The 16,894-nt window shown below is 41.1% G+C and overlaps 1 protein-coding gene across 1 annotated transcript in view; it reads right to left on the bottom strand.

Annotated features, from left to right (window-relative positions):
- ADAMTS9 (ADAM metallopeptidase with thrombospondin type 1 motif 9) overlaps positions 1 to 16,894 on the bottom strand; it is a 161,558-nt gene that overhangs the window by 62,147 nt on the left and 82,517 nt on the right. Inside the window, exons 25-28 of the mRNA XM_021694923.1 lie at positions 16,655 to 16,822; positions 14,404 to 14,673; positions 9,305 to 9,466; positions 6,972 to 7,148 (exon numbers count right to left, since the gene is read on the bottom strand). Of these exons, the coding sequence (XP_021550598.1) occupies positions 6,972 to 7,148; positions 9,305 to 9,466; positions 14,404 to 14,673; positions 16,655 to 16,822 (777 nt within the window). The remainder of the gene's footprint in view (positions 1 to 6,971; positions 7,149 to 9,304; positions 9,467 to 14,403; positions 14,674 to 16,654; positions 16,823 to 16,894) is intronic.

Genomic DNA, 16,894 nt, shown 5'->3' with positions numbered 1-16,894 from the left:
ATGAAAAGCTGCCTTCCCGAAACTCCCTTCAAAAAGGGAATGATCTCTTGGAATCCAAGTTTCTACAAGGTGACTACCTGGTGTTTCCCATTTTTGTCTTCTCCTAAAAAGCATCAATCAAGCCTTGCCCTTTTGGCCCACTGAACACATAAACACTCTTTCTCCTTAACTGAACTTACTGCCACGATGAACTTGAACTCTAAGACGCACAAGAGGAGAGTTGTTTTAACAGCTGCTTTTACATGGAGGCCCTGGAGTTACTACTCTCAGGACAGCTGGTTCTGATAAGGCTCTCTTTGCACTGTCCTGTTTTTTCTAATGCCCAGCTGTCAGAGAACACCCACTGCAGAAGGCACACAACAGAAGAAAAGCAGGAGAATGGTACTCACTTGGATGTAAGGGCATCCTACCTCGGGACTCTTTACAAGCTGACATAGGGTTTTTCTCTCCAATTTACTTTCATAAGTTTATTGATTTCTTGGCTAGTTGAGTATTAATTGCTAAAGACGCACTGTTGTCTGAGGTTGCCCTGTCCAATATGGTAGCCGCCAGCCACAGGTGGCTGGTTAAATTAGAGTAATTAAAATGAAATGCAAAGCAAAGGGGAGTATCCCTGTTGCACTTAGCCACATTTCAAGTGCTCCATATTAGCCACATGGGGCTAGTAGCTTCCATACTGGAAAGTAAAAAATAGAAAACATTTCCATCATTGTAGAAAGTTACCAGACTGCATTGGCCAAGGCATATCCTCTTTCTAATAGGAGAAAGGGGATGCAGATCTGGCTAAGAATAATAGTTTTGTAGGCTCAGCCTGTATTGATTACTTTCCACACTACTTCCAGCACACTCTTTTTTGGCTGCCAATGTTCCATTTTATAAATTTTTGGAAAGGGAAGTTGTGGTCTTTAAAACCACCCATGAAAATGATCCCACTTTAGAGGAAATAAAACAACAAGAAGCAAAGGTGGTGACGTGGCAATCCACACATTCCAGATCTTTTTATTGGTAATCATTGAATAACACAGGGGAAAATGAACCTCAGCCAGGACTTCCCACGCTTGTGTGGAGGCTGAGAACCCTAGCAGGGAGATGGAAAGCCAGGCCCTCTGCTTACCCTGGCTCTCAGACCACTGAACTCATGTCTGGGTTATAACGTAAGGGTGAATAGAAGCACACTCTCTGATAGGAGGTTTTTAAAAGTTCCATGCCACCAGCCAGGGAGCATTTATCCCTGAAAATGATTGTGCAATTGTACACTTAAAAGGAAAGATAGGAGTGACAATTTTTATTTAGTGAACAAAGATCATTAGGAACCCTGTGTGTTCTTCTAAGAGCAATCTGTATTTTTATTTTTGTGATTGTAATGAGGCTGCCAGAGAAAAAGGCGTCAGTTCTTTAATTACATGTGTAATTGGTTTTATTTGTTTAATACCATATTTTCTCCTTCTCCACTTGAATGTATCGCTCTGACTTGTTCACTGCTGTATCCTCAGTGCCTAGAACAGTGCCTGGCTCACAGCTGGCATGTAAAAAGTATTTGCTGAAAAATAAATGATGACCCCCCCCCCTTTTTTTTTTTTTTTAAAGGAATGACCTAGAATTGTTTACTCCCTCTCCATAAAATAAATCTTCCTCGACTGCCTTTACTAATCAGGATTCCCTCCCAACCAATTAGAGGTGGACTCAATCTCTACCTCCCACTCCACATTCCAAAGTTCCCATTCCTTCCCGTTCCGGAAGGACAACTCGCTGACGGGGGTCACTGAGAGGACCTATACTCCTCCTCAGGGTCTAATAACTCTCCTATCCCTTCTTCCCCCACCTTTGGACTTTTAAAAACTGCAAAAATAGAAATCTGTCAAGCTATCATGAAATATCAGCTGTCCGGGGGCAGGAACAGAGTCTCCCATAGGCATACAATCACTGTAAACAATGAAAAACCAAAAAAGCCAGCTAAGTTTTATCTCCAATGAGATAGATGCAGGCCAGTGTTTTGCTTGTTTTGATTAAAAAAAACCAAAAAACAAAACTGTCTTATTTTTAATACTCCATGTTGATAGAGCCAAATAATGTATTTCTTATTTCTTTTTTTAAAAGGCACCAGCAGCATACTTAAGATGTGTCTTCATTAGTAAAATCTCTTGTTTATAAAAAATGCATATGCATTTAATGTGATATTCCTTATGGTCAAAATCTTTATATCCTCCTCCTAATCTGGCTAATGTGATAACATTAAAATGAAACAGAGATGTTTTGCCATTCCCAAAAACATAACCAGTTGTTTGAAGTGTTTATAATCACTGGTTATGAGAATTTACCAATACAGAAATAAATTTGGAATTTCTGTGGCTGGAGTAAAACAGACAATATCAATATTAGCTAAATAATGTTGAGGTTGATGAAGTCTGAGTTTTAGGTATACCCTTTATTGAATATCAACAGGAGTTTAAAAAATCATTCTGAATATGGCTGTTTCTATCACATGAAGCAGGATTAATACAGTCAGTATACTGACACTGACATTTTATTACAGTAGATGATCACATAGTCAAATGGATTCATAAAAGCACCACCCTCATGGGGTAACATGGGGGCTAAATATGATGTGTGTTTGCTTAACTTGGCTTGGTACGTAGTAAATACTCTGTAAAAGTTAGCTATCGTCATCTGCTTTGGAGGAGTTATCTTATTTCACACCTTATATAAACCTCAAACTCACATAAGGACTCCCTGATTTCGGTCCTTTCAAACCTCAATTACCATACTAAACCACATGTCAAACAGAGGCTCAGCAGGGGCACATGGAACCAATAGGCATCAGGGGTCATCTTTATGAAGTACACTTTTTTCAAAATTGCAGGCTCTCTTAAAACTTCCAAGTTTGCTGCAATCATATTTTATTTTTTTTAATAAGAAATTCTTTCTGAAACGTATTGCAGGTGAACAAATAACAAAACTGACAAACATTGAAGTCTTTTATGGTTATCTGAACACAAAGAATAAGGTGTGGTCAAATTTGTGCATATTAGGTTAGTGTTTTCCTGTCCCTAGCTCTTCTTACATATTTAGAACCATTTCTTTTAATCATTTGTTTTGTCTTCTGGCTATGTTTTATCATTATCTACAAATTCAATAAATGGAGCATTCATATTTCATAGTTGAGACTCAGTGAATCAGGACAACAGTATTAGAAAAGAAAAAACCCAACAAAACGTTAAGCCTTGTATATTTTTGTTTATATCACTAAGCCATCATTTCCAATTCAGAATTTTTTTTTAAGTATCCCTTTAAAATACACATTTTAAACTACCCAATTACATAAAGCTTGCCCCAATTGGCCACTCAGATTTGGGAGAGGGACAGTACAAGTTGGAGGGGATTTACAAAATTAAAATGTATCTTTTAAAACCAAAAGAAACATACACATGCATTTCTAATTCACACAGCCTATTTGCCTTTACAGTTTGCTGATAAACACTGATTTTTAAACATTGTATATAAAATTAAATAACATGGAAAAAATAAATATGCTTTATTATATAAACACATAGAAATCTGTACTGCTCAAAATATTCAGATAATACTAGGCTTGGCTGCTCAAAACTGTATTCAGAAAGTATGGTAGTGATATTTACAGTCTTTATTTTTGCTAGAGATAGATGCAGTGAGGTGATAAAATACTGTTGTCAGACATTTTCTCTTCCTACCTAAGGAAGCTGCAAACTTTAATATGGAAAATGAGGTAGACACAAATTCATAAGTTGGCCAGGCAGAAACAAAAGCACAGTTCCTTCGTGAGCTCATAAATTCTCATTATTTGGGTCGACAAGCATTATTCCAAAGCACCTAAAGCAAGGCTCAGAGAACACTTTCAGGTTTGTCATGAAAAACCCCAACAAGCAGTTTCTCCTAAGGAGAACCATGGTCTCCAAGATGACCAGCAAGCAGGTACATGGGGCATGGCAGAAAAGAATGCTACAGGACCAGCTTGGAGAGGTGACATCACCTGCAACCTCCGTTACTTTCCTTATCTTGATGGCTCTGCTTACTGGCGATGTTGCGGATTTTTAACCTGCTTTGTGCTGCAGTTTGACAGCACAGAGCACTCTTTCCAATGTGTTCTCTAGTGATGGGACCTGTGCATTCCCTCCTCAGTCTGCTCCCAGAACTCCGCTCCCAGGCCTGACTGCAGGAGCCGACTGAAAGGCATATCAGGGTAAGAACCTTATTTTGAAATCAGCACGTTACCAAGTAAGAGTGCAAGGACACATTCAAAATAGGACAGAAAAGGCTGGATTTTTGGAGGCTGTTTTTCACCATCATGATTCTAAATCTGCAAGGACAAAAGCCAGAACTAAGGGTCTAAAAACGGGCACTTGAACCTGACGTTCACCAAAGCTTCATTTTAGAGACTCTGGCAGCCACGCTAACAGTGATGTGGGTTTCTTTCCTAAATACCTAAATACCTAAAAACCCTAAATACCGTAACAGTTGTTGAATGAGGCCATCTCCCTTTTGACCTTGGAAAAGGCCTATTTGCACAGCAGCAAGTTGCTTCTGAACACTATCTCTAGTGGGTGAAAATGTGGGGAGAGAAAGCAACCCTACTGAAGGACTATTTGCTACCCTTGGTCTCTAATAAATCGAGTCGGCTTTCAAGAGAAAGCAACGCCTTAGCACCTCAAGTATACTTTTTGTTGTTGTTAATTTCACTGTCAGTTACAATGATGAAGCACCATAGGAGTGGCTTTATGGCTATTAACACGATTCGCTGAGGTATGCTTAAATTTAGAATTGCTCAGAAATTGTACCAAAGCATCCACAAAAATCAACATAAAAGTAAAATCAAAGTCCTACAGTAAGAACCTGAAAGACTGCCCTCACACACACATATTTAAGTAATATATTACAGATGTATCTACTTAAATAAAATGCTTTTGATTTCATTTTTTAAAAATCACAATGAGAAGCCTTGCACAGGTGGCCTTGCTCCTAGACTGCAGAGGCATTTAAATATATACTCGAATAACGATCGCTTTACAAAGGAAGCATGAAAATCATATCGGCGGCAAAAGTAGTTTCAAAATCCATATATTCTCTTCTGTGTATAACAGAGCATTAGCATCTCTTTCCCTCTCTTTTTCTGTGTGTGTGTTTCAGAAAACTGTGTGCAGGCCTAAGAAGAACAACTACAATAAAAATCTTAATGTTTTCAGTTAAATTAGCAGGTCATATTTTAAGATGTAAGCATTTAAGCTCTTAAAACATCTGTGGGAGAGGGTGGTGATCCTGTGTAAAAAAATTTGAGGGGTATTTAGAAAGCATTCAAGGATGAGAATGCTATGGAAACCAATATAATATACATTATACGTTGTATATACTGTGTATACATACACATATATGCATGCAGTATATAATATTTTATGATTATACACACACACACACACACATACACCCTCTGAAGGGTAGGGGATATTTTTGGGTCAAAATTAAAGAAAAACAACTTTTTAGAGGGCTAGTAGTTTCTGAGACACAACTCTGATGTGGTGTTGCTGTTGGCCGAGAGAACAAGGTAAAAATATCACGGGCTCAAGAGGGACAATTTCATGACAAATAATCTGTCATAGGTGACTGAGGGAAGCGGGGAGTGCTGGGGGATGTTCCTGACATTCCATGGTCCTTTCTGATCTTTTTCACAATGTTCGCTCTGGGAGGTGCCAGGACTGCAAACAAAATGTTTCGGGTGAATATATATCTGACTCTGCGTGCCATTTCTTACGCTCTTGAATGAAAGCCCGACAGCCCAGCTAACTAGTACCAGGAGAGATGATACTCTACATTTCTCTAGCTTTCTACTTAAGACTAAGTACGGCGGTTATAGAGCTAGGTTCTACCTGCAGACACAATCTCAGACCCGAAACCCTTGGTTCTTAGAAGCATCAACAGGTATGAGTCATTTCACTTCAGTTTATCTGTTCTTTATCTGGTTTCAGGAATGGTCAGGACTTTTCCTCCAAACCCTATAGAATAAAAAAGGCTTGCGGATATGACTTCATATACTACCAAATTCAGATTCAGTGCAATTAATGTATTTACAGAAACATTTACTCTATTTACATGAACCAGCCCTAACGGCTCCACGGATTATAACACAACTTAGCCAAAGCACTGTTTTGACATAGCCGACTTTCTGTTTGCCAAGAGCTGCCCCAGAAGTTTGCATAGTATTTACAGTGGCAAACCTGTCTCGCGATGTCAGCTAAGCAGATAGCAAGGGAAGCCTAGGACCGAAGCAAAAAAATTGTCTCCAGCGATGGGCTTTGTGTCTTGGGGAAAGAGAGAGAACATTTCGTATACCTCGAAAGGCTCCAAGTCACGGAGTCCAGTGTTGTTGGTCTATTGCATTTTCACAATGATTTCAGTCTATTTTGTGGGCACAGCCTTTGTGGTCACTGAGTTGAGTTTGTACCCGAGTCACACAGAGGCAAATTACAGTCACGGAAGAAAAAAATTGCTTTGGCCTCAATATGCAGGTATCTTCCCCCAAAAGTCAAAACTCCCATAGTTTAGGAAAGGAAAGAATGTTTGCTATTGAGTTGTCTGCTGAAATCACTTTGGAGCTTAATAACTACATGAACTTATTTCATTTCTTTAAAATATCTATATAGACAGTCTTGCTTTTCTAAAAAAAACCAAAACAAACAAACAAAAAAACCAGAAGCTACTTCTTGACATTGGCCCCAGGCCTATATGAGGTACACGTATTTCTGTAAAGTCACTTTGGCAAAATCACAAAACATTAATTCTGTTGTGTGTCAGTATGAAGGAAATCATAGACCACAGCCCAGTTTCAGGGATGCCCTTGTGAGCAGGACAACTGTGTGTCGCCGAGGAGTGCCCCAGAATACCCTGGAATTGGGTCTGTTAGTTAAGATAGTTTGGTTAACAAACATTAATAGTTAGGGCCGTACCGAACTCCAAGGGCCAGTATTCCATGCAGCGTCTTGAGGACAAGCATGTGTGTTACACTGCTCACGATCGGGAGGCTTATCGAGGATTTCACAGCTCAAATCCGGAAACCGTTCACCGCTGGGCCGCTGACAGACCACCAGTCTTGTCCGCAAGCCTCCACCACATAGCTTAGTGCACTGGAAGAAAAGAAAGCAAAGCTGTAGTCACTCTGAACAGCCAATGACAAATTGTATCTTCTTTCCCGTAAGAACCATTTCTTCACCAAATTCTATCACGGCATTGGGCAAGAGAAGTCTCTAGGTGGACCCAAGCTAAATTACCAACATAGTTATATACGACAGACTGGAACTGTCTACCTTAATGGTAGACACTGTTTATTGAGTGTGTCCTCATTACCTGTACTAAGTGCTTTTAACAGGTAGTCTCTCATCAAGAGGAGACTCTAATTATGTGCTCCATTTTTACAAATGGGACAAGTGAGCTTGAAAGAAGTTAATTAACTTGATCAAGGTCAATGCAATAGCAAGTGACTAGATAAGATTGCAGCCGTTTCTTTGATGGTTATGAAACCAAAAATCAAAAAAATAAAATTCCGTACACCACCCAGTACACCAAATAAAGGATATAATGACTTAGTTGGGTTTATTTTCTGGCAACTTCCAAGAAGCTGTAAGCAACTTTTGGCTCTTCTGTGACTCCAATCTCCAGAGACCTTTATGACGTTACGGTATTTTATGCTCTCTCTGAATCTCGGGATAACGATGACTTTCCCGGGGATGAATAAACAACGTGGCGGGAATGTTGGATAAAGCTCTGACTCTGGCTAGACCCAAACCTCTGAGGCAGGAACAAGTTGTATTTCTTGGACAGTGCTGCTGTGCTCACATCCAGGAACACTGACATTTGGCTCTCCCGCTGTGTCAAGGCCAGATCTCCCACAGAATTTGGAATGATCTGGTCTGTGCTGACAGCAAGCGTCCCAGTGAATGCGTGTACTCTCCTGGCTCCGGTCCAATTACAGAAGCTTAATCACGGGCCCCACAGGACAGAACTCTGTGAGGAGTTTTGGGAAACCTGTAATACATGAGTCTTGAAGCCCGACTCCCTCTTCCTGCCTTTCATCAAAGCCCTCCAGAATGACGTACTGTCAAGCAAAGTCAACAGAACACTCTGTTATGACTTCCTATGATTACCAGGTTATGCGAAAGTGGACAGGGGATTTCAGTTAGCCAGGAGTTTGGACTACCGTGCCCACCCATCTCATTTGTCTTTTTCCCCTCTTGGCACTGGGGTCTCCAAGATGTTAATCCTCATGTTTTATTTTATAAATTTTACAGTCAAGACAGACCAATGCAACAAGCTCTGACTATGTGCTCTCCCTGTGGACTCAAGAGTAGAGAGACACGTTCTTGGTTAATTACACACAAAATAATAAGCATCTAAGCCCTACACAGAAGAGCGGCTGAAAACCCTATTTGATAATAATAATACTAACGATAAACAGTAATAGTAGAGAAGATAATGATTATCATTATTCTAATAGCACTTAACTCTGATTGAAGACCATGTGCTACATATTTGACACACTATCTCATACAGTAGTCATGAATTGGTGCCATTATTATTCCCATTTATAGACGGTGCTATAAATATTGGCAAAGTTATATAATTTGCTAAGGCCACAAAGCTTATGAGAGTCACGGCTGGGAGTAGAATCCAGTTTTGTCTGCTCCCAACACTCTACTGCCCCTCATTGGTCAGAGGATGCCACTCTTAAAAGGTAACAGCTGAAGAATTTTATTATTTGATATTATACAGCTAATTATTCTCTTCCATCATTAAAACGCATCATCTCTGATGGGAATAACAGCACCTATTCATTCTGGTTTCATCAAGGATTTGAAATACTAGGATTTGGTTTCATCAAGAATTTTAAAGATGCCACGGGAGCAAGACTGCACCACAAACAGCCCAAAACTATGAAAAAAGATGGTAACGCTGTCACGGACCAATTTAACACGTATTTCCCATTACCTTGAAAGTGTCCATATTTTAATCAACAGAGGTTAACCCACAATTTAACCTAGCATTTATCTGCATGCTTTGCTAATTTTCCTCTCCTATGTATTTAAAAACTGTTTCTAATTGGTAATACATGCACTCTTAAAATGGTTCAGAATTAAGACAGGTCTCCTGGTTAATCCCAAATCAAGAAGCTTTCACTAGAACTCGTTCTTCATCCTTAAAATAAACTATGAACGGCAGCAGTTTGGTCAGCAAAATCGCTCTGTGTTTTTTCCGAAGGACATACAAACGGGTGGCTCTCTCTCACCTCTCCCCAGTTGCCGTAAGCCCATTGAGGACAAGGGCCAGATTCACAGGCTCTTTGCTCATCGGGTTTTATTCTCTCCATGCAGTCATTTGCGGTGTATCCGTTTTCATCCTGACACACAACCACACGCCGCTGGGACCCACCAGCACAGCTACTGGAACACTGAACACATCAGACATCAGTCAACAGGTTAATCCCTACCTCGATCTGCAGTTTAGGGACACAAAAAGCAGCTGGTTGGAAGGTCAGAGACAAATGTGACAGAATGCCTTCTCAAGGCGTCCAGACAATGGACAGAAGGCAAGCACGAGAACTTCCCTTTTGTGGGGCTGTTTCCTGCACATGCCTTCTAAACACCCAGGCGGCAGAAACAGGACTTCTCCTTTACACAAATTAGGACCTCAGTAGGTGTTCAAAAGATGCCCCAGGAATGATAATGTCTTGTGACTTCCAAAGCAGTCCCATTTATTGTCTTCCTTTAACCCATCTGTATCCCTGAGAAGTGCAGGTGTTGTTGATGGACACTGTAGTCTATGAGAAACTCTTTTCTTTTCAAAATCCCAAGTGCTTATTTAGATCCAACATTTGACTCCCCTTTCAATGCAGAGGTCAAATTACATGCTTAACGACACACCAGTTGTTGAAGTTGGGCTTCCATATTAACTCATTCAATTATCCAAAGCATCATGGAATGTCACTTAGACATCATTTCCTCGCAGGGAATGTTCCTTTCTCTCTCTTCACAGTAGCCTCGACTTTAGTGGCTGATGGCAGCAAGATGTGTGTTTTAATTTATTTTTTTACTTCCACAGGACCTTAATTGGATTCCATATTGACAAGCCTCTCTTCAGGGGCACTTTCTGTCTACTGTTCTCTCTCATGGTTGTCACAGAATTATATTTGCATTTCAGCTAATTTCCCACACAAGCTTCTCATAGTTCTCTTATTTATCTACATCTTGAGTGTTTTTTTCTTTCCACAATGCGCTTATCTTTTCAAAACCAATGTGTTTGCTAGTATCCTTCACTCTGACCCTTAACTTGTAAAATCAGTTTGCCTATAAAAAACCCAACTAGTCCTCAAAGCAGTGCAATTCCCATGAATTATTTAGTAAACCTCCAACTGCACTGGCAACATTTGTTTTTTTAGTTCTGGGTTCTGATGGCAGATTTGTGCTTTCTACCGAACCCTAGCTCAGAGCTGGGTTACTTCAAAATGCCTGCAAACAATGCTTCTCGCTGCTCAGCTTCTTCCAAATAAAGCTGTGAATGTATTTTTGGGCTTATTGCATTGGACCCAAGTTCCATTTCTCTGCCTCTACTGGACAAATTCTGTGTTACTATAAAATACATTGGATGTAATTTTAAAATGTTGAATAGGAAAACAGATTTGTGACTTCTCTCTGAGAAAATATTTAGGCAATTTCTGATTTATAAAAAATTCCATCACTATTCTCTGAGGATTCTGATATTATGACTCTAAACTTGAACATACTTGCTTTCTGTTTTTAAACAGCTTAGGACATCACAGAAAGCACAGAATCATTATTTTAATTGACTTGGGGGACCAGAATTTATAATGTTAGGAACTTCCATATTTTAAGTACATCTGTAATATATATTTTGGCCCTTGAATTTTTCCCTTAATAATACAATCTTGTATCATTCTTTTACTATGTCACCTATGAGCATTACTGCGTCAATGAAATGGCAAGCTCTTTAAAGGAGGGTTCAATGTCATAACTTGTGTTTGACATTGTTTTTGACATTGTGTTTGACATTTCTGTTAGCTCCGGTAGCACCAGTCACAGGATATGTACATCACCGCCTGTCCAATTAAAGTTAGTGGAAACACCACCTCTATAAACCACATGCTACCCTCCCTCAAATATGGCTGACTGGAGCAGGGCTGGTCACCTGATCTAAGGCCAACCAATCCATTGGCTACCCAGTGACCAATCAGATGGTTCCTACTGAAAATCTGACCAAAGAGATGGACATAGTGCTTAGCTGGGGCCAAGCAAGTACATTGCACAGTCTTGAACTATCTGAACCCAGGGCCTGTTTGGGTCTTTATAATCCCATAGATGAATAAAGTGTTGTACATAATTTTTTCCAGGTTCAATTTGGCCATTTTTTTTTTTTTTTTAGTTAGTAGGGATTCTTAGTTCTATTCCATGTCACAGAATTTCACTCTCAACTTCTTTTGTTAATAATCTGCCTGTCATTTTTTTTAAAAGATTTTATTTATTTATTTGAGAGAGAGGGAGAAAGTGAGGGAGAGGGAGACAGACTCTGAAGCAGACTCTGCACTGAGCACAGAGCCCGACGTGGGGCTCGATCCCACCACCAAGAGATCATGACCTGAGCCAAAACCAAGAGTCAGACGCTTAACTGACTGAGTCACCCAGGCACCCTGCTGCAATCTTCCTGTCCTTTTAAGATGACATATTTCCCTAGGTAAACATTTCTTTGAATAAAACCTGCACCCATCATCCACACTGGCCAAAATAAGAAAGAATGGTCTTTGCAGGAGCAAGAGGTGAGGGACATCTGTTTTTCTTACCTGCCTAGCATACTTCCCCTCATATCTGGAAGCCCAATTCTCCTTAAAGGAACCATTTCTTCCCCAATGGATGTCATCTTGTGGGACTACATCAAAAACCAATGATGCACTGTATGTTGACTAACATAACATAATAAAATAAAAAAAAATAAGATAAAATACACTGCCCTTTCCTGGTCAATGAGTGGGCAGGTAGAACAAGCTGGGTCTATGAGACTCTCCTGAGAATTTGAATCCTGAGCAGGGTAGATGAGAGTTAAAAGGGATTTATTAAGATAGAAACTCCCTACAGTAATTATCCTCTAATTTCTGCTCCATCTAGAGAGGGGTTGACAAGACACAGCATGAAGGCCAAATATGACCCACTACCTGTTTTACAAATAAAGTTTTATTGGAACGTAGCCATGCTCACTCATTTATGTATTGTCTACACCTGCTTTTGTGCTACAACAGCAGAGCTGCTTAGTTGTGACAGAGACTATATGATTCACATCACAGAAAATACTTACTATCTGGTCCTTTACAAAAAAGATTTGCCAACCGCTGAGCTAGATCCCTGAAGATGCTCTGCCCTCTGTCTCTACTGGGGCCAAATGAAAAGTTTTGTTTGTTTGTTTTATTTTCACTTGAAAGAGTCAGCTGTTTTTCTTTTGTTCACAACCAGAGACTCCTAATTGGTAACAAGGGGGAAAACCTCACACATGGTTCAGGTTTATGCAGAAATGTATTATAAAATGAGGTTTTTATGCCAGAATCCACTGAAAACATGAGATTCCCAACCTCCAGTGTTCCTGTTTCTTTGACGCCTTTCCTGCCATGGAAAACAGGAAGAATCACACAGTTTGTGTACTGCACCAAGCAAAGATGCACATACATTCCACACACTCCGGGAGCAGGTCAGGCACATCAAGCTAGCGCTGAAAAAAATCACATTGTCCATCTTGAGCCTCACTTATCTTAGGGAAAAAAAAAAAAAAATCCCCAAACAAAAAACAGGCACAATGAGGCAAAGAATGGTATTGCCCAGTGCTGCAAAAAGGTTACTTAATCCTCCCTAATTGGGAACACTGCCCAAGGGCAGAATCATTCAATTTTAAAAGAATGCATCATCTCAAATGTAGTCCTAAGTAAGAATAGCTTTAAAATTTTTTAAAAAGAGTTCTAGTGCTATCATTAGAATATGCATGTGAGTTTTGAAATTTTTCAACCAGAAAAATTATGGGACACTCAGTGATTACCTCCCTTGATCACCCTCTAACTTCTCCGAACCCAAATCTCTTTTAACCCAGGCAAAGGAAGGCTTAAAGTGGAGAGCAAGGAAGGAGAATGAGAGCGAAGGTCCTGGGCAATGGGGCAGATGTTTGGCATACAACCCATACTTGTAGTGGTTGAAAATGCTCGGTGGCTAATCATATTCACAGGATAGGAAATCTCATTTACTGAAACATAACCACGGTGGGAAGCAGACAGTTTCCTTCTAATGCTTTTTAGTTCAGAAATAACTAAACACAATTAGTGGTACAAGAAGGAAACTAATAGTAAACAATTAAAACAAAGACCCCGGAGTGATTACTAGACACCTAATCCCCCACACCTAGGCAGGGTCCCTTGCTACCTTACCCCACCTGCACTTCCATTAGACACCTCCACTATTCCACAATATAATGATTTTGGGGAAATTATTCAGTAAAAAACCCAAAAAGATTCAAAGCATATTTTCCCTGTGACTATTAAATATCTTTCAAGGTCTTCCCAATGTGAAGGACAATGATAAGAATAATGAGAAAGTTCTCACTCTGGGGCAAGCAGTGTGCAAATCACATTTACTACAATCCAGAAAAGCTGGAATTATTGTTTACTTTGTTTTACAGACAATGAACCTGAGGCCCGTGGAGAATAGGGGACCCACTAAAGACCTCAAAATTTGAAAATGCAAGTCTTTGGCTCAAACAGAGGCATCTTCACTCAGTGGCTGTGCTGTCAGTCACCAGGTTATGGTACTTCTCCCCAAGCACAGAATTATCTAGACTAGTGTGGCCCCCCAATCCAGGACAATATACTACTACTACAAATTACACAGTGACCGTGCCACTTTGAGACTCTGCTCATCTGGAAAATAGCAAGAAGGAAAATGACTTTCCTAAGAGCTCCCTTTCAGAAAACTTCCTCTGTCCTTTTAATTTCCTTACAGGTAGGAGCTACCTGCCGCCCCAGCCTCTGGGATTCATCATCACGTTATCATGGTCTTCCCAGCACCACCTAGGAGCCACTTGATCTTGTGGCCCACCTGTGACACCCCGCCCCCCCTCCACCCAGGTAGGGTAGCTTATAGGTTCCTGCAGACACTATCGAGGGACACTTTTCAGGGACTGTAACGAATCCATTATGGTTCACCCAAAACAGATGAAAATGTACATTGCCAATCCCTTTCGAGAAAAAAGGCTTCAGAGGTGTTTCTAATCTGTTTGCCTCCCAAAGCTGAAAGTGTGAAAGAGAAGAAAGCAAAGTAGAGAAAGCCTTCAGGGAATACTCACTGCTCCCCAGGGGCCAGTCCTCCACTGGTTTCCACCAAGCACATGGGTGCGGCTGGGGCCGGCGCTCCGGGGGCGGTAATCCTCACTTTGGAAGGGGTGCTGAGCGAGACCACTCTCTGGGGTCCGCTGAGGGCATGGTGACATGGAACAGTCCTGGTCGGTTTCTGGGATGTAATCTGGGTCACACTCACTCTGATCAATCACGTGGTCATTGTAGTTGACACATACCATTTGCCGGGTGGCCCTGCCTTGCCCACACGTCACGGAGCACTATGTTGAACATCCAGAAAGAGAAAGGATTGGTCACTGGCAGTCACAAATCCAGCCATGTGCATTTTCTGTGAATGGCCCTCTGCTCACCCCACTGCTCAGGCCCCAAACCTTGGCGTCATCCTTGTTTGCTCCCTTGTCTTTCCACCCTGCAGCCATTTCATTGAGAAACCTGTCAGCTCAGGAGTCACTTTCCACCCCCAAACCAGCCACTTCCTATCATCTCCATGGTCACCCTGCCCCAGCCAGGACTACGGCAATGGTTTCTTCGGCTGGGATGCTGCTTACAATCTGGACACCCTCCACCCCAGCCCAAGTCTGTTAACATATCACAAACCGTGACCCCTGCAAATCAAAGATCAGGCCATTCTCTCCAGTGACTTCCCAATTCACTTTGAATAATGTCCAAAGTCCTCATCTTGGCCTGGAAGGCCCTCTGCATGGCCACTGGCTACCTCCTTGACCCATCTCCCGTCATTCTCCACTCACTGCACTCCAGCTAAACTGGTCTTAGGGATGTTTCTTGAACATGCCAAGAACTCCCCACTCAGGATCTTTGCACCTGCTCTACCTTTTCCTGTACAACATAGATGTCCACTGGACTCACTCCCTCACTTTATTCAAGTCTTGCTCAATGTGCTGTTAGGCCTTCTTTGACCATCCTGTCTAAAAGCACATCCCATCTTTCCTTATGCCCTTATTCTGCTTGACATTTTTCTAGTACTTGTCAGTGTTTGTTGCTATATATATCTATTTCTTTATTTGTTCATTGATTGGAACCTCCATTGGAATGATCTCCATGAAGGCCAGGGCTTTATTATTTGCTGTTCGCTGCTTTTTCTATACTAAGCGTTTACAAATATCTGGGGCACAGACAGATGTATTTAATGGATGGATGGATGGATGGACGGATGGATAGACAGACTGAAAGCTCAAGGCATGAGAGTGAGGTTATCTACCATTTATTGAGCACCTACTTTGTACTAAGCATTTAGCATAAGTAATCTCAAATAATACTTAAAACAATTTTGTAAGGTAGGTATTCTTCTTTGGTCTTTTAAGAGGAGAAACTGAGGCTCAAAGACTTTAACCAGACTGCTCAAGGTCATGCAGCCAGTAAATGTCAAGATCTGGATTTTTACATGGCTTTCTTTGAATCTACTGGTCAAACTTCATACATATGTTATGATATTTATTGAGATATTAATTCTCTATTTTCCTTACGGCCTCTTCTCACCTATCCTAAGCTTTGTATTTCCTGGGCTCTGGGATTTTTGCAAGGCAGAAAGCAGGGACTGCCTGAAGACAAAGGTTTTTCTTTTTTTTTTTTAGATTTTATTTATTTGTTTATTTATTTGAGAGAGAAAGAGAGAGAGGGAGAGCTGGAGCATGAAGAGGAGCAGAAGGAGAGGGGCAAGCAGACTCCACGCTGAGTGCAGAGCCCCATGCAGGGCTCCACGCCACGACCCTGAGATCATGACCTGAGTGGAAATCAAGAGTTAGATGCTTAACTGACTGAGCCACCCAGGTGCTCCAAGAAAGATTTTTCTACCTTCCCACTCTGGACAGGGAAGCCAAGAGCCACTGGACTTCAAGAGACTGAGGTTATAGGAGGCATCCAGACTCCAGGTAAGAGGTCCTCTCCTTTCTCTCCTCTTCTCCCTGGCACTTTTGGTACTCCGCCAGCCTATTACATTCTCGTGTGACTCAATTAACACAAGGTTTTCCAGTCAATCCAACAGGATGGGGCAAAGGACACTGCACACTGATTTACACATTTTAACAACATCCATTTCTTGCACATCTGGTTAAGATTCATCCCATCTGTACATATATGAGGTTAAATAATTTAAATCACAGACTAAGTGATTTAATAATACCCATTGTAAAATAGTACCCATTGACATTTGGGACCTGTCACTAGTCATCCTCTTATGGTCCCCCCAGTCATTTCCCAATTCCAAAGAATCCACTCGCTTACAGGGCTCCAGTCCAAAGCCTTCCACTGCCCACAGGGGGTCACAGAACATTCTTCCTTTGCCACTGGTCTGGGCAGGGTTACACAGGCACTCTCGTCAGCCACAGAGCCGTCCTCATCCCGACAGCTGACATATCTCATCCGAGTACCTTTTCCACAGGTGGCTGAGCACTGGGTGTTGAAGTAAAATAATGCAGGCATGTTATTTTGAAACAATGATTCACTGGACAGTAACCCACTTTC

Source organism: Neomonachus schauinslandi, chromosome 1 (assembly GCF_002201575.2).
Source record: "Neomonachus schauinslandi chromosome 1, ASM220157v2, whole genome shotgun sequence".
In the NCBI taxonomy this organism is placed as follows: Eukaryota; Metazoa; Chordata; class Mammalia; order Carnivora; family Phocidae; genus Neomonachus; species Neomonachus schauinslandi.
The sequence above is the reverse complement of the archived record's forward strand: the minus strand, read 5'-3'. Positions and strand labels throughout refer to the sequence as shown.